Source organism: Strix uralensis, chromosome 1, assembly GCF_047716275.1.
Source record: "Strix uralensis isolate ZFMK-TIS-50842 chromosome 1, bStrUra1, whole genome shotgun sequence".
Classification (NCBI taxonomy): Eukaryota; Metazoa; Chordata; class Aves; order Strigiformes; family Strigidae; genus Strix; species Strix uralensis.
Window position 1 is genome coordinate 1,367,318 of NC_133972.1, and position 18,839 is coordinate 1,386,156.

The 18,839-nt window shown below is 43.1% G+C and overlaps 1 protein-coding gene across 2 annotated transcripts in view; it reads left to right on the forward strand.

The window, feature by feature from the left end:
* Positions 1 to 15,305: 15,305 nt before the first annotated feature.
* The window catches only part of VIPR1 (vasoactive intestinal peptide receptor 1), a 117,837-nt gene continuing 114,303 nt past the window's right edge, over positions 15,306 to 18,839 (forward strand). For both annotated transcript variants that reach the window (XM_074861111.1, XM_074861204.1), the window contains exon 1: positions 15,306 to 15,453. In XM_074861111.1, coding sequence (XP_074717212.1) covers positions 15,397 to 15,453 — 57 coding nt within the window. In that variant the 5' untranslated portion in view covers positions 15,306 to 15,396. The remainder of the gene's footprint in view (positions 15,454 to 18,839) is intronic.

An 18,839-nucleotide genomic window follows, 5' to 3' on the forward strand; every position in this document is an offset into this window, starting at 1 on the left:
GTTATGAGATGCATGTGAAAGAGAACCATAAGTACACAGTATGTCAAGGTTTTATGGCTTAGCTTCTATAAATATTCTTCAGTTTGCTTCCACAATGTGATTATTAATCCACCCCTGGCTAGGTAAGAAAAGGAATTTTTTTAAATCCTTCTAATGAAAACCATGGATTTTTTAGCTATCTGCCTCTATTTTTCCCCTCTCTTTAAACAATAGAGAAATGGAGAAGTCTTGATAGGCTTTGGAAATGAATGGAATATAAAGGGTTACTGTGTGAACCGACACAGGCAGGAGGCAGTAGCAACCACAAAACCACGGATGAAATGCAAAGAGCAAATTTATTTTCGTTGCTTTGCTAACCAGAGGATCCCCGAAGCAGCACCTGGGCAGAGGCACGTAAGCAGGGATGCTGGCACCGCCAAGCCCAGTTCATGTGAGATCACCAAACCTGCTGGTTTTTGCCTGTATTTCATGGATTTGTGCAGGCATAGTTTACCACTGTGCTTTGATCTTTCCCATAACAGGGCAGGAATCTCAAGCATGTTCAACAGGGTGCTCCTAAGTCTATCACAGGTTTATGTCATCAAAACACAGATGTTCTATTTGTCCAACACACAAGGCTAAACAACAATTAGTATGATATATGTATTTTTCTACACTTCAGTTGCAGGTCACCTGAGTGTGTTTATAATAGTCCTCTCCAATCTTCTGTTATTTTCCCACAGCTACACTAATATATCTACAGGTTTTAAGATAATTTATCATTTTTTATTATGTACCAAAACCAAAGTATCATGCTTGTAGCAGCAGATCTCAAGCTGATGACCATCCTTTGAAGGAGCCCACAGGCCACTGTTTCCCTGTTTCCCAACTCAAAGAAGAAGCTAGTCCAAGCAAATAATTTCAGCTCAGATTGTTATTGTTTGTATAACCATAGCATTTATCGGCTTTATGGATTAAACAAATAAGCCTAATATCTAACCAAATTGAAGGGATAAAAAGAAGTGTCAGCTTGCTGAAGTAACTGAAGAACTGTACCATTTTTGAACTGAGGCTTCACCGGCTGTGCTGTCTGTCTGAATTAAACCCTCAACAACACAGTGTCTGGGAACATTTCAGCATCAACATTTCCATTCAGTCCACAATTTTAATGCCAGAAGTGACCTACTACGTGGCCAAAGCCAGAGCACAGGGCACATCTGGAGGAGATATCACTAACCATGACTGAGCACTCCTAGATGAGAGCATTGCCAACGAGAAAGGTCTAGACTGTGGTCAAGACAAGTGGGTCCTACATTTGTTTTCTGTTAACTTAGTCACAGTTGGAGACAACAAAACTCTGAGTCCCAGTGAAATCTATGCCACCTACCTCTAGACATTTATGGTCTATGCTTCTACACCTGAAATTCTCAACCCCAAGCTGCATTATTGTTGAAGGATAGAGATAAGCTTTTTTTGAAGATGATTTGTCTGACTTGTTTCAGATGTCTGCATCAGGATGCGTTACATCCTTCATTGGACTGAAGTGATTAAACTCTCAATGATTGTTAAAAGCCTGGGGAGACATACAAACACCTGTAACATGGTGATCCGCAGCTCAAGAACTACAACCACAGTTTGAAAGAGCAACACTTCTTCTGACAGGGTACCCACGTCTTGCCCAGTCTAGCTGCCTATCAAGAAAAACAGAGATGTATTGCAAATCCTGTAGATCCTGTATCATGTTTGCCACACTCACACAGCTATGATGGGGCATCTCAAATGACATTGTCTGCCTACATTTAAGCAAACAAATTTGTCCCAGAAAGCCCAACCTTTGTTGTATAAGGGAGCAACCTCGTATAAGGGAGCAATGCTTTTTTTTATGTACAAAAGACATAGTGGATCCAGTAAAGCCGGAAGTTTATCTAAAGATGCAAACTGTGGTGCACTGTTGTCATGGTTTAACCCCAGCTGACAACTAAGCACCACACAGCCACTCGCTCACTCCCCCCCAGTGGGATGGGCAAGAGAATCGGCAGAGTAAAAGTGAGAAAATTCGTGGGTTCAGATAAAGACAGTTTAATAGGGAAAGCAAAAGCTGCACGTGCAAGCAAAGCAAAATAAGGAATTCATTTACCACTTCCCATTGGCAGGCAAGTGTTCAGCCATCTCCAGGAAAGCACGGTTCCATCACATGCAACAGTGACTCGGGAAGACAGACATCATCACTCCGAACGTCCCCCCTCTTCCTTCTTCTTCCCCCAGCTTTATACGCTGAGCATGACAGCATATGGTCTGGGATATCCCTTTGGTCAGTTGGGGTCAGCTGTCCTGGCTGTGTTCCCTCCCAGCTCCTTGTGCACCCCCAGCCTGCTTGCTGGTGCGGTGGGGTGAGAAGCAGAAAAGGCCTTGACTCTGATCAAGGATCAGTGAGCACTGATCAGCAATAATGAAAACATCTCTGCATTATCAACACTGTTTTCAGCACAAATCCAAAACATAGCCCCATACTGGTTACTATGAAGAAAATCAACTCTATCCCAGACAAAACCAGCACAACACTTCACTATTTACAGGCTGGCTCTTGACAGGCCACAATTAAAGAAACATGTATAAATACTGACTTTTTTGCAGGGCCTTCTTGCTGTCCAGGAATAGACCAAGCCTTCCACAGCATGAAAAGCACAGGTGGTGTGGAGCATTCACAATGATGAGTTTTGCTATCCTGACCACCTCTAAGGAAGAGTGGGGAAACTCCCTGGAAATTAATGTGGTGAGTGGCACTGAGATTTCCTTGCAGTGAAACTCATCCTGCTGGGGACTGCCTCAGCAAAGCCTCAGCTCTATGGCCTTGAGAAGGACTGCCCTTGCAGGGAGAAAAGGAGGTTATCAGGGGAGGTATAAATGCCGTTGCTCCTCCTTGAGGCAACAAATTTCACCCTGCTTGCACTGAAGAGTTAAAACCAGCCATCTCCCTTTCAGAGTGTGTTTTGCACCCTGTGATTCACAAGTGTGGCATGCCCTGGCAGCAGAGAGATGATAGGAGACAGCCACTATTGATATCTAACTCCTTATATGATGACTGACTCTTGTCTGGGCCTGACTGATTGCTCTGATATACAGTCTTATTTATCTGATCTGGGACATTTTTGTACCAACTCAGGAAAGCCCTAAGTCCCCAAACAGGAAAGAGTTTGAATAGATGTTTAGCTTCAAGCACTTTCTATAACCCACCAGCTTCAACAGGATTTGAGTAAATGAAATTTAGAACAAGTCTATGTGTTTTCTTCCATGACTGTGAATAATTTCTTAAAATGAAGATTTAGCTGATTATAACCCCCAATTAAGAGATTTCTTGTTAACTTTACATTGTTTAAAATTATTATTTTCTCACTCGTTAGCAAATTGGAAGACTGGATTTTATTTTGGAGTTGATTACAGTCTCACATTTTATAGTCATCCTTGGTATTCAGGGTAGCAGAGAACCTTGGCTTGACCTGGGCGTGGATAAATGTGTAAATCAGAACATCTTTAGATCTGCAAATTTTTATATGCATATCTGATGCTATGTCCTGTGGTCTCCACCCATACTGATGAAAAACTTTTGATGGAAAGTGTGGAGACTTGATGCAGTAAGTTTCCAGAGCCACAAACATCATCGATCAGATATGCCTGGAACACACACATAAACAAATAAAAACTGGTAAACTGCAGTTAAACAAGATGGGGATGACTTGCTGCAGGGTGAGTACAACCCACTCAGCTCTCCAAACAGTATGAGATATGGCTGTCTTTGACTTCACCCTCAGAGAACTAGTAGCATTAAAGAGGGAAAAGATACTGTAAGTTTTCTAGCCCAGCTGCTCTTGTCAATGGGTTGTTTTATGTGCAAAAGACATCCATCACCCCCAGTTTCTCCTGGAAATCTTGCCTGCTGTGAATGCCTGAAGTCAGTAGGATCTCAGTGGGGCCAGCATAGGTATTTGTTAGAAAAGGTTGGTCCCCTGTCTTAACTGTGACTAAAAACTTGGGTATCTGAGAAAAAAATTTCCCATAAGCATATCCACGAATGCTTGATGCTGTCCTCAATGTTTGCATTAGAATATTTGTTCCTTTGCTAACCACATACAGCCCAGTTTTCAAGCTCTCTCCAGCCTGGGATGAACCAGTACACAGATGCCACTTCCACCCTGCATGAAACTGTGGAGCACGAGTGATTGCTCTTTGCTATTCCTAGCCAAAGTACTTGGTTGCTGACCAAAATGTGCGTGACAGCATGCAACACAAATATGAAAAACTGCTCTGCTCTGAAGGGTTTACAATCCAAGAGGTGGACACAGAAAAGAAGACACTGTATAAACAGAGGACTGAGTGAAATAGAGAGATAAAGAGAAGACTGATGTTATAAATGCCAAGAGTCATATTTTTTGTTGAAGCAAATAAAACTTTGTTGAACCCTAGTGAACCTCACTGGGGCTATGCCAAGCCTTTAATACGTGAGGAGCAAGTCCAAGACACTTTGGAGGCAAAATCCAGTACCAAACTCTTCTGCTCTTCAAAAAGGCCAACCACTTCTCTGTGAAATCCCTTTCAGAGTCACCAGGTAATACAGGAGACATCAGCACAGAGCATACACATTGGAAAAGCTTGATAAACTCAATGCCATTATCTTAACTCAAAAGCACTAGAGCCCGATGTTTCACTTCCCTCAACATATATTAAGTCATCATCTTGGATAATGTTTAGCTCTCCATGGGAAGCATGTCTTTATATGCCTGGTATTTTCTAGATGGCTGTACAGCAGTATCCACAGTTTAAAAATCTTTTTCCCTGAAAAAGCCAGTGCCAAACCTTCTGGAGATGGTTGCAATTCACAAGCATCAAAGTAATGCCATAGACTTTAACTCCTTCGGTGTCATTCATCTCTTGATACAGAAAATAAGAACAGGACCTCTCTAGGGAAATCATTGCTTCTGGAATATCATTATGTCATTGGTATTTACACTGTCAAAAAAATGACAGGAACTGTGGAAAATCTGTGTCAATCTGATTAAATCTAGCATAGTCTAGTCTGCAAATACTCCTGGATCAGAAGAAGGTTTCCCTGTTTTGTATAGCCAGTCTCGCAGGTTTTGGGCATGAAAGTATTTTCTGCTTACAGGGAAGGAAGAGCTGTCTGGAAAAAAAAAAAAAACCAAAAAAAAACCCCCAAAAAAACCACACCAAAAAAACCCCCCAAAAACCCCAAACAACAACAACAACAAAAAACACAAAAAAAACCCAAAACCAAAATTGTTTGGAAAGTTATATTTATGGGAGACAAATTCTTCAAAGACAGCATTCATTCAAGAGAATGAACTGTCATTTCTTATTCCCCCCAGAAACTTTTCTGTATGCGTTGAAGGGACTTAGAATATAACTCTTCTCTCCATTAGTTGATGTAAAGTTTTGCTAACATATAGTAATGATGCTTAATTTGCTTGCACAAATATATCCTGGAGGCAGGAGATACATAAGAAATGCATCAGATGAGGGCATCAGGCAAGCAGGGTAAACCCTTAACTGTGATATTCAGCAGCTCAACCAAGAGACCTGAACTGCAGCAGACAGTAAGTCTTTATTTAAGATCTGATTTATAGTAAGAAGGGATGGAGGAGGAGCTCCCAACCGTAATACCTGCTTGGATTCTTCCTCTCCAAGAGATTATAACTCTGAGCAAGAAGGGACAAGCAGAGCTGTTCTCATTGCTTTGCTGCAAGAAGGATTTTGAATAGCAGGTTTGAGTTGGAAACAAGGGATATCCCAGCTAAACAAACAGAAAAAAAATCAATGGTCTTACAAAGCGTGTTCATCGACACAATATCAGGGGGCTGCAGAAAATCATTCTTCACTGATGTGACAGTGGCATTGGTTTGTTTGGGGTGTGAGACAGTGAGCTCATGGGAGAGTCCTCCAAGCAGGCAGATACCTTCACGTTAACCACTCAGAGTCTCTGATTTAATCTTTTTCTTTGGAAACAACCAGATTTCTGAGATGTATGATAGACAGCCAGCAGATTTCAGATTCAGGTGGTTTCCTACTAAGCTGCAAAAAAACCCCTCAGTTTGGGAGGGACAAGGGGCTGGATTCCCCTCTCCCTATTCTCCATCACCATGCCAGAGCCCCAGGCTCCAGCGAGAGCTGTGATCTCTTTGCAGTTTGCCTGACCAATGCCTGAAGGCAGCCCTGGGGAAAAACCTCCATGGCCCTGACGTAACACACGGCTGCCCAGCTGCCAACCAAGCATACTGCTCTTGTGCAAGCAATTGATTTGAACACAGCTGAAAAGACCAAGGCCGTTGTCTGCTGAGATGAAAGAGCTCCCTCTTTGCCTGCAAAAGAGCGGAATGTAAGCAGACTGAGTTTGCTGTTCATTTCGGAAGAGGAGTGGAAAATAAAAATAAAAAAATTATATCAGGAGCTTTTGTGACAGATAGATCCCAGTGAGTGTCCTGGTGTATATTCAGTGCTTTGGATGTCGTCTGGACCTTTCCTTATGCTGGGGTTGGGTTTATTAAAGAGAAAAAGGTAACTCAGCCCAGCAGATGTAAAAAAATGGGACAGTGCTCTGCAGCGTGGCCAAAAATGCTCTGCTGAGCACTGACTCCCATGCTCCACCTCCTTCCCTGGAGCCTGGCTAAGCCATAGATCAGAGTCCACTGGCCCCCAGGACTCTGCCAGACCCCTCAGGGCTCCAGCACTCACAGTGCACAAACCAGCTGCATAGACCACGCAGATCTTCATGAATAACATGAAGGTGATGAACAATGCTGACCTTTGAAATATTTTTTCCACTTCAATTCTTGCTGAGACGAATGTGGCAGTCCAGACTTCTCAAAAATGGTTTCAGGCTCCCAGTAAACTCAGGCACATCCAGTCTCAGAGGTTTTGGAGATTTTGTCCACTGCTGGTAAAGTCGGAGGTGAATGAAAGCTAGGATTTTGGAGAACCAGTACAAGTGGACACCTTGGGAAGAGCCCTGAATCTATTACTCACTATGTATTGCACTTGTCACTTTACACCATAACCTACAATATTTATTTACAGCACAAACCAGCATTTATCACAGAAATTAGTTACGGTGTAGAAATTCCTGTTTTCGGCTGGTAAGGTCTTAAAAACAGCCACAGATGTTCTCAACACCTAGTCAGAAACTGTTTGGGGCTTGATCTATGGACACCAGCAAAAACTCTCTGTGCAGAGCAGCTCTGTGATGCACTTGACCAGGCTGTGTAAAATGTTCCATTTCCTGCCTCCTCCGCAAAAAAATCAGCTGTGTCACATCCTCTAGTGATAAGGTGGAGCCTTTATCTCAGTCTCTAGAGCGCCATGTTTTAGACCAAGCTTTTAGCTTGTGTAATCTCTGGTGTCAATCAGTAAGTTGGTTGCTCTGCTTCATGTGGTTTTTCTGCTGCCAGACTCTTCTTTGTGAGGGCAAAATGTTTCTTCATGGTGGCCACAACCTGGGAGGAAACCTCCCCTGGACAGAGTTTATCTTAAGAAATGGTTGTAGTGATACTAGGTATTCTGCTTATCAGCCTTCTGTGCACATAACACTGCCATTACTGCCTCCGCTCTTCCTTTGCTCTGAAAAGCTCTACAGAGAAACCAGGGAGGGAGAGGCAGGCATGCTGTTTCCTCTGTGTCTTTAGCACATCATGTACCCTGGAGCAGTTTTACCATGTTTCCAGTGTAAATAGTGTTTTAATAATGCATGATTTTCTATGCACCTTAATGCATTCTAGTTCCAGCAGACTTCCATCTTGAGTTCAAAGAAAGTTCTTGCTTGTTTGTTTGTTTGTTTGTTTGCATAGGTTTTGTTTGTTTGTTCTTCCTGAGCCCAAAGAGTTTCTCTTTTTCTGTCCAAACATAAATAAGAGTTTTTTAAAAAATTATTTTTAAGAAAACTATTTTATCCAAGTACTTCATGAGTGAATGATCCCCTGCGGATAAGTAATAGTAATTGCAAATCTTATTTTTCTGCTCCCAGTGACATTGATTGTGTGAAAATGAATGTTGAGTACTATGAAGCAATTAATCCTTAGCTCTCCTGGGAGTTTGGTAGGTAATTATTACTATCTTTAGCTTACAGAGTGAGGTGAGCAACAGGAGCTGGATAATTTGCCCTTGCCCCAGAGACTAAGGAGAAGATTGTAGTCTGGTTCTATCAAGTAGATCCTTTTAACTGAAATATTCCACTCGTGTTCTTCAGATGTTCCACATTCTGCTCCGATGTATCCATCTCTGCTGCTCTCATAGCTTTATGATGACGTGTCATTAGACAGGTGGAAATTTCTAGGAGAATTTCTACACTGGATAACTGTTGGGGACAGTTGAGGACAGAAAGGGAAGAAGGCTTGAGCTTTTAGCCCTGGTGGATGGTGGTCAACTTCCTTTAGATTTCTTGTAGGGCCACACTAGTATCTGCACACAAGGTCATACCACACTGAACTTTGCTTTTGTGCCAACAAGGTAGATAGCTCAGAAGTCTCTGTGCTTCACTGAACAGCAGAGACATAGCTAGGAGATGAACAGGGACCATCAAGAGCTGCTCCTCTGAATCTCCTCTGAATTGGGTGGGATTCAGCTCCAGATCTAGGCACCATCTCAGTGTTGACACATAGCTGTCTACAGTTACGTAGCAGTGAGTGGAGAACTGGAGAGAAACCCAGCTCATCTTGCACAGACATTTGGTTTGCTGAATATCTCTTGAGGCTTCATTGACTTGAGACTCCATTCACCTCCTAGTTATAAAACCAAGCAAATGGAGCTCATCATTCATCGCAAGAGGGAAGGAATCTTCCAGTACTCCCTTGCTCTCACAGCTCTTATCTGAACCGTTTGCAATGCCATAGCAGTGCTCTGGATGGTTGGCATCACAGCCAGGAATAACATTTCTGCTCCAAGGGCAGTGGTCTTCATGGCTGAGGGTTCACCTTTGTGGATGACATCTACTCATGAAGCAAGGTGTTGATACTTGGAGAGAATTCAAAGCATATGGTAAGTAGAGGAAAGATTCTTTACAGAGGAGGTATTTAGAGTTAGGATCACAATTAAGGTAGGAGAATGGAGAGTACACATTCTCAAAAAATGTAGCTTTTCCTGGTGTTGAATGATATTTGCTGGATTTGTGCATAAACAAATTGTAGTGTGATGATTCAATTCCTCTGTCTTAATCAAAGCTTGTAATTTTTCTCTGTGCCCCTTTCCTTAATAGTCTCATGTACTGAGATCCTAAAGGTTATCTCTTTTGATCTACTCACACAAAAAAAAAAACAACTGAATAAATCACAGTGACATGTTGAAGACCTCAATAAGCCGTTATACAACAGACTAGACTTAGCTGCACCTATGCCTATGCACACTGTGCTTCTAGCCAAAGTGTGGTTAGTACCATTCAAAGCTCATAACTTTTAAAAGGACAATACACTTTGTATACTCTTCAGCCAGAAAAAACTGAGAACAGGCCAGGAAACAGTATTGTAACCTACAACATATCACTCTGACAGTACTGCTTCACTGAGACTGAGTTCACCTCTGTATCTTGTATTTTACTAAAACCAAAAACTTGACAGAGTAAAACCTTTTTTTTTTTTTTCAATGTTAGTAAAGCACAGTATGATCCTGACCCACAATGGGAGGCTGCAGGCACTAAAAAAATGCAGATATAAAAATGAATAATAAGTGTTAATAACCTCATAGTGCAATACTGCTTGAGTAAAAGGTAAGTGTTATATCTACTCAGAAGATTAGACCTCCAGGTGGTAAAAACCCCAAGAAAATCTCATGGATATGGTATGATATGATATGATATATGATATGATATGATATGATATGATATGATATGATATGATATGATATGACTGATTTACACCAACTGAAAATCTGGCCCATCCCAGTATTTTTGGCTTGTGCAATTGCTCTTGTGGATCCATCAAATCAAATGTGTTTTTTCGATATGTTCAGTCTCATTCATTCATTCACTGAAACAACTGGTTAGAGTTTCAGTTGTTTTAACCTCTCTGGTCTGGATAGTTGTATGTAAGCTATAAAAGCGGTTCACAATACCTATTTTATGGACTGTTCATAAAGCTGACAACTGTATACAAATACATTAGACAGCTTGTTTCAGTTTTAGCACCTTATTTATCTTTCTTCACTTTTGAATGCTTTTTCACCCAAACATGGTATCTCCCTGTACACACATGAAACATTTTTTATTGAAGTGCCGTGGCCTTGATTCTCCTCTTTTTGCTGGGCTTAGTACAGAGTAATCTGAATTGTGAATGGTGAGGACAGAGATTATCCAGGTTCGGTTGGATGTTTGAAGCCCTAGATATACTGAATGACCCCTCATCAGCTGTTTACATCTGCCAAGAAAATCATTCAGCAAAAAGGTTTTAGGGATATAGGCTGACTTCAAGTGGTGACTGTAGATGTGTACCTAGAAACACCTACATTTCATGCTTGTCATAAGAAATCCCTTTAGTCAGTAGAGATCTAGTCAACATAGTCAATAGAGTCCAGGGCACAAGCCACTTCATCCCAAGGATGCAGAATAATTAGATAAAATGTGCTCAGGTGGCAATATTTAAACTCTAATCATCCACAGTTAAATAAACTGCATCCATTCGCTCAGCTTAGAAGGGACTCATAGAGCCTGTACTTGTGCACCTCTCAGGTCATTGTATTTCATTCAGCTGTGCTGTCCTGAGCCCATCTTCCCTGAAAGGGGAAAACAGAGGATGGAGAACACTAAACTGAGTGGAGTTGCCATGATCATTAATCACCTCCACTAGTTTGAGGGGGTTGCAGGTCTCATTCCTCTTCCAAATTTTCCTGCTTTCAACTAACAGACGTTGCCTTATGGTATCCTGTTTTTTTCCTACTGAAGTGTTATTTAGTACCCAACATCTTCTCATGAAGCTGCTTAAATTTAAATAAGTCACCTGCCAAATTTCATTAATAAATTGGAGAATGACGTATTTCACATTCTCCACTCCTGGTGTTGCTCTGTGGACTGGATCTTGCTCTGAAGAGACGTAACCTCTCTTGTTGCAATTAAAGACTCAGAAAGTAACTTTGGCTAGGTGTCCCAGCAGGTTTGCAGAGAATATGTCCTACTAGATCTGATCAGTCGTTCATATCTGTGGACACCTGTACTTCTTGGCAGAAATGGGTACACAGATCAACAGAACTTAATTTTTAAAATTAAGGCTGCTAAATTCATATATTCATTATGACATTGGAGTGGAAGACTGCACTGGATAAATATATGGAGTAAATTGAGAGATTTCTCTGTACAGCAGTCATGCTGGTTAAACCAGCTCAAGACTTGGTCTAAGGCATTCGTAATAAATCAAGGGAGACCTACAAAAAGAAATTCACGGGGAGACCTGGAATAAAAAAAAACACCTTAGATGCACCAAACCTGACCTGAAAGTCTTCCTCTACTGATTGATAAATAAGGAGGCTTAAAACACAGTAAACAACCAATTGTTCATGCTACATTTTGCAAATAATGAAGTCCTGTAAGTGGATGTAATTGCCGTGTTTGCAAAACAACACAGTGAATGCTTTCTTACCTCTAACTCCAATGCAAATAAGACATAGAAATATATTTCACAGTTTGTTTATGGAATGTGACGCTATTGTTTTATTTGAATAAAGTCACAAAGTGGAAAGCAAAACAGATGCACTGTGTTGGGTTTGGAGAGAAAGTTAAATGGGGAACATAACCCCAAGGGTACAGAACCGCAAATCCAGCCTTCAGCAAACTGCTGCATGATTCAGCTCTCAAATATTGTCCTTCTAGACACTACTGTTAATAGTCTTTGTATTTCCGATTGCCGGGGTAGAGAGGGAAAGAAACACAGACAGGAAACAACCCAGTTGCTTTTATTTACCTCCACTATTACTGTCCACCAAAATTTCTTACATTCGTATGGTATTTTCCCAAGCAATATCCAGAAAGATAAGCCATTTTATGATGGTTGCCTCAGCTCAGATGTTAGTTACCTTTAAGGAAGAGGGTTACCTAATGGTAATGAGGTAAGGCAGCCACAGAGAAGATGCACTAGCCCAAGACAGTGATCACTGAAGTAACTGTCCTGCTGCTGATGTGAAGAGGAATTAGATCAAGACTTTCTTGAATTGTTCATGACTGAGATGAGAAGAAAATGCCTTCTAGTCTGCCACATCAATCTATTAGCAGAGACCCTGTTCAACACCAAGCAGCTACTACCCTCCCAACCTCAGATCACAGTCCTGAAGTCCACTCAAACCTTTTGCAGAGATATGTCGATGGAAAACACAGCAGGGCGAGTACCAACCTCCCAGCAGCACAGCAAAATGGAAGGTGAACTTCAGGATGGTTTAATGGGAAGTGAAGCAAATGAGCAAAATCTGCCACAACATATCTGATTGATTTACACAGAGATAGGCTCAAAACAGAACCATCCTTTGGGGGAAATACATCTTGGTATTATAATACATCAATAAGTCAGCTTAATACTTAGGAATGCTCCTGTCACCACCTACCCAAAGCAAAAAATAAAGGTTTAAACCATGGTCATCACTATGCCACTCCATAAAACCACAGTGCACCAACATTTTGAAACCTTATGTCTCCTGTCCCTGTCCCAGAGAGCATACACAGGGACAAGAACATGTACAGAAAAGAGCAAAAAGGATGCCAAAGGTATGGCACAGGCTCCAGGCCAGTGAGCATGGGACTCTTCAGCCTGCAGAAGAGGCACTGATACAAAATCTTAAGCCACATGGAGAAGGGAATGCGTGTTCACTGGTGATGACAGCGGAAGATTTGAGGGCGTGGAGTGAAATGAGCAGGGGGTGGATTCAAATCAAACACAAAGGCTGCTCCTGGCACCATGGAGTTCACTTGATGCCTACAGAACATCGGACTCGCTGGACCTCCATCCAGTGCAGTCCACAGGGCAAAATCCAAAAGTGGTTGAGATTTTTCCTGTAAAATCACCATCATGACACACAAAACCTTCTGATTCACTCTCTGCAAAGAAACTAAAGAGCAACACCTGCCAACACCTTTGCCTCTTCACCCCCAGGGAAATCTGTCTTTAACAGGCTACTTGAAAGCGTTCAGGCTGCATGAATAAACAAACACAAAGTGGCTATTATTAGCAGCGAGATGCAGTGACCAGCTAATCAGCGATTCCTCTGTCATTTTACAATCAAGACTGAGCTTTATATAGCTTTGTTGCCTGTTCAAATCGTTGTACAACTAATTGATGTAATTAACATCTTGTACCTCTTTTTACGCTGTCAATTATAAGCCACCATCAGGCCTAGGATGAGAAACAAGAGACAGGACTGGGATTTTTCATATCAAGTGCAAAAGAAAGGGGGAAAAAAGTCTTTCAGATACCAACAAAAGCACAGGTCTTTCCATAAAGGCTGAAGGGGGGAAAAAAGATACTGAACTTTTTTCTCACCCTTTGTTTGTTATCTTTAAAAAGTAAATGGTTTCATGATTTGTTAACAAGAGCTAGAGACTGGATATAACTTTAGGATTTTAACCATTAAGCTCTTTCCCTAAAAAAAAGCAAGTTTCCTGGTTGTGTCAGTAAGTAGAACAGACTGGAATTAAGGAGCTGTCTCCAGGGCCTCCCAAATACAAGGATTTTGTTTTCTCTCCTTGGCAGGTGGTTTAAAAGACAACAAATCTGTCCATCTGTTTGAGCTTGAAAATCTAGCAGGATTGGGTAGAAAAGAACTGCAAGGAGGATATAATTTTTCTCATTATCACCTTTATTTATGGGACTTACTTGGGTTTTCATGCTAAAGCAAGACTATACCTGTAGTTTCTCTTGAGTTAAAAAGAGCATTGCCCTTAATATTAAATGAAATGCTCCACATCGTGCTGGAGAGGGGATGGATTTTCACATTTGCATGAAAAATGCAGGTCAATCTGATTTTCCAAAATGAGAAATCCAGAAATGTCATGTCACTAACCTGCACCCTGGAACTTTTCTCTCTTTTTCTGGGGAGAAGGACAGAGAGAGGACATACAGATTCACTGGACTGGGTTGGGATTTTCAAACTTCAGTCCACCTAACCCCTTCTAACCTAAGCAGCTATTTCAGAGGAAGCCAAATGTACCAACCACCCTCCCCCTTCCCAGCAGCGCTGGGTCACTTTCCCAGCACAACCCAACCCACCTGTAGACCTCATGGGCAATACCGGGCCATCTCCTGTGCCTCTAACTACTACTCCTCCTAACAAGACCATTGCCCATCACCCTCCTCAGCATCTCTCATGAATGAACCCAGCAGGGAGCCCCAGGCTCTCCAAAGCGGTGAGATGCTTTTACACTGTAGGCTGTGGAGCTACAAGTTTCTCACTCTGGAGCTGGAAGAATCCCATAGTGACTGCATTGGCTGGGGGGTGAGAATGGAAAATCAAGCTTTGCTGATTTCCTCAGCCTTAGTTTCTCTCCACCCCATTGCAATGCTTTAAAAAATAAAATAAAATTAAAAAAAAAAAAAAAAGGTGAGAAATTATCAAAGGAAGTAAAAAGGAAAGGAAAGAAAAAAGAAAAAAAAGGGTTAAGGGGGAAGCAGAAAAGGGAAAGGAAGGGTGAAGGGGTGAAGGGGTATAAAAAGTGGGAAAGGGGTAAAAAGAGGAAAATGGGGGAAAAATGGGAAAGGAAAATAAAAATAAAAAGGGGGATAGAAGGGGAAAAGGAAAAAGAAAGATGGAAACAGGGAAACAAAGGAAAGAAAGGAAGCAGGAGGAAAGGGAAAAATAGTGAAAAGGAAACATGGGAAATAGGAGAGAAAGGTGGAAAAAAGGTGGAAGAGATGAAAAGGGCAATAATGGAAAACAAGAAAGAATGGGAAAAGGGAAAGAATGGAAAAAGGGAAAGGAAAAAATGAAAAGAGGAAAAAAAGGGTGAAGGCAAAGGCAAAGAGGAAAAAGGGAGAAAGGAACGGGAAAGAAGGAAAACCAATTAAAAGATAAGAGAAAAAACGAGGAAGAGGCAAAAGAAGGGAAAATTAATGAAGGGGAAAAGACAAATGGGTAACAGGGAGGGGGAGGGAGAAGATAGGTGCCATCGGAGAGGGGAAAGGGGTGACGGCGAAGGGCCGAAGCGCAGCACCCCCGAGGCACCTGGGGCGGGGGGCGGGCGGGGGGCGAGGCCGGCCCCGCCCCGCGCAGGGAGGTGGCCGGGGGCAGGGGCGGGGCAGGGGCGGGGCAGGGCCGGGCCAGCCCTCGCTGCTCCCTGCCTCCCTCCTGCCTCCCTCCCTCCCTGGATGCGCTCAGCCCGGTGCCGGGAGCGCAGCGCCGCGCAGCCGTGCCCTGTCCTGTCCGCGTGTGCGCTGCCGCGGCGCGGGCAGGATGGAGTCCGCGGTGCTGGGCGTCGTGGTGCCGCTGCTCGGCTGCCTTCTCGCCGCGGTGAGTGCTCCTGGCGGGGCGGAGCGGGGCGGGGTCGAGCTCTCCCCCCGTGCCTGCTCCTTCCCCTCGGGATTTACCGGGATTAGCCTCGGGTAAACTTTGGGCAACTTTGAAAGTGCTGTTGCTTTGAGGCAGGTGTAGCTGTGCTGGGGTTCCTTCCCCCCCGATAATCTAGAAGCCGTCACTTAATTTTCTTTTTGTTCGAGGTTTGCTTCCTCTTCAAGAGTGAGAGGATCCCTCGAGCTAGAGGAATTCCCTCTGGGGTTTTAGTGTTTTATCTCAGGACTGGCTCTTGGGTCTGTTGTCATTCAGGTTTGCAGCCTGGCTTTCGGTTTGCTTTGGTTTCTGTTCAGGAGCTCGATGGTTTCGGGCAAAGCTCCCCCCCAAAAAAACTGGGGGTAAGGGGGTGAAATTTCCCAGAGGCGATTCAGCGGCGGGGCAGAGGGCTCTCGGGTGGGATCTTCCTCTGCTGAAGAACAACTGCCCGCGAGAAGTTCAACCAAGCGCCGCTCTCTGACGCTAAAACCTGATGTGGATGCAGTGTTTGAGGAAGGAGCAGAACCTGGAAGCAAAAGATGTGTTTTGTGGCTGCCGTGTCCCTTCTGCTTATCCTCTGGAGGCTCGCAGGGCCCTGGCTGGGGCAGTGCTGTTTCCTGCCCCGCCGCAGATGCTCGTAGCACGGTGCGGAATTGGCAAACGGGGTTGTTTCTCCTGGCGATGTGTCTGTGGGCGCATGCAAAAGCTGATTCTGTGCGCAAACAGCGCAGACACAGCTTTCTGCATGTTTCACTGAAGCTTTGTTCTTGCAGCTTGCTGTGTGTGATTTCTCCCGAGACCGTTTTTATTCAGCAGGCTGGGGTGGGGGGAAGATTGCATGCTGGCTGTGGCTCAGTTTCCCTCCTTCTTCTAATCTCCCACACTTGTCTCCTCTCTTCGGAAGGTGAGGTTGCCTCACCAGTATCCTGCTGGGTTGGGTGAGGATGCCCACAGGAACTAGGTTGTGCATCGGTACTTGGTTGCAAGTCGCTTCTGTTTGCTTTGCTCGGCTGGTGAGTGGTTCACTCAAAGCTGCTCTGATCCCCAGCAAGCCGAGTCAGTGTCGCAGAGAGTGGAAGGTAACCCAGATTTGTCATTTCATCATTCGTATCTCTTCTCCCGTTGTCCCTTAAGAAATGAGACAAATGGATTTATTTCAATTTTTTTGGCTGTCACCATGAGCCACTCAGGCACCTGCATCGCCAAAGACTTTCTTTGAGGAAGAACAGGCTGGGAAAATGGATTAAAGTATTAAAAGAATGACCAATCAATTAGTTCCTGGAATTCTACAGACTTTGCTTTAGGGAAGATCCAAAATAACTCATGTCTGGGGCTGGAGCTGGGGAAATAAGGGGGCAGCGCTCCCATCAGCTGCTGGAGCTGCTCCAACTCCTGCTTCCACTGAAGCCCATGGCAAAAATCCCATTTCTTTAAACGTTGTTGGCATGAAGCGGTCCTCTGGGGCCAGATTGAGCAGAGAGTTAAGTCACGTAGTCTGCTGAAGTTCAACATGCAAGTGGTGGCAGGATCAAGTCCTTACCCTGGTGCTCTTGGGTTGATCGTTGTTATCAATAAGCACAAACCTCTGAAGCTCTGGGACAACGGCAAGGCACAGCCTAGGTGCAATCCTGTAACGGTTCCTTTCCAACCCTTTTATTAACTTGTTCTTTCATACTTTTATCTCACTTCCTTGCCCTTGGTTTAGCATAACCGTTGGTTGCTTTCTCACTCTTTTATTGTGTTAATGTTCCCGAGACCTGGTTCATACTAGTGGGTTAAAGAGATTCCCATGCTCCTTAACAGTGCTGATCTGCAAGGTGACTAACGATGAAATGTCTCAATTCTAGAGAAAATCCCTGTTGTTTTTGTTTCTCAGCTTGAACCTGTGACTCTGTACTTTTAAAGCAAAAGTAACTCTGCAATTGTAACAACCTGGCTCTGGGACCTACGATGCCTCAGCAGAATTTTTTTTCTTGTAATTTCTTTGATAATTTTTATTGATATGTCCTTGGAGAAACTCTGAATGACAACGATTGGCCGATCAAGAAGTTCAGTGCTATAAAACTGTTGCAGCCATGTGGTTTCTAATTGCTGTTATAAACTTTCACCTCAGCCTCTCATGATCTACAAATGTGGAAAAAAGGAAACTGGGCAAATCTCATTTGCTGTAGTTCATCAGACCGTGCTCACCAGAGACCTGCCTCCTGTAATGGTCAGCTTTTAACGTTCTGAAGAAAAATGCTAAAGTTGGGAGGGGGCATGGTGTAAATCCAGAATAATCCCTATTAGGTTCTAGTGGATCGGTTTGCCTTTTTAGGGGTGTAACTAAAATAATCTGGCCTGGAGAGCTACAAATTGGACTATTTTTTTCCAGTGTGTGTCTAGTAAATGAGATGTGGATAACGCGAAGCAGTTGGTAGATTCCACATGCCTTCAAACTGCAAGCTTGTTGAATTAGCCAGATCTGTCCAGCTGGTATAATTTGTGCTTTTCTTCAAGTTTTGTTCTGCTCCAGACATGAAGCATGATGTAAAGGAATAAAAAACTTGGATCTGATCATTTAGCAGTCCTAGTGTAAATGCTGGAAACAGGGTCATTGTAAAAAAATCAGTTAAATTTAAACTCACAGGACAAACACTTCAGCCATATCTGCATCTCTTTCATGCTGTTATTGACTGAGAAGTTAAATAAATACATTTAAACCAAAATAATCAATGTTTTTGTCAAAGAGGTAAGGTACTCGTTAGAATCCTGTAGCCTAATTCTTGCATCCAACACAAAGATCCTTTAGCAGTGATGACTTGTGTTTATCAAAGGCCTTGCCACAAAACCTCAGTGTGTTACTGGGTGTACGATTTATTAAATTTATACATGTATAAGTGCATGACTGACTTTAAATAAAGCCATCTGGGAGAACCAGTTGCCCAACCCTGTATCTGTGTAGCTCAGAAAGTCTCATTGCCTCTCTATAATGTTGAGTTTTCAGAGTACATAATTTCGGCAGCACACATATTTTAGAAGCTCTTATTTAGGGCATAACAAGGCAAAAGAGCAAAATAGGCAAAATCACAGTATCTGAGGAAAAAAAATCCTATGTGGAATATTTAAGGCTGTTTCCAACAGTGTGTTGCTTCAGCCCACCAGCATGTCAGCAGGGGAATTCACACCATAATTATAACACCCTCCCTGCAGTGGAGAGCTCTGTCTCCAGCTGGAAAACTCTGGAGAACCAGACAGGATGGGAATTCTGATGTATGGTGAAAGGAGATGAGCCCATCGGGGTGTTTTCCGCATCGGGAGGCAGATGGGACCATGGACAGAGAAAGCTGCTTGGCTTGTGAATTTGTGTG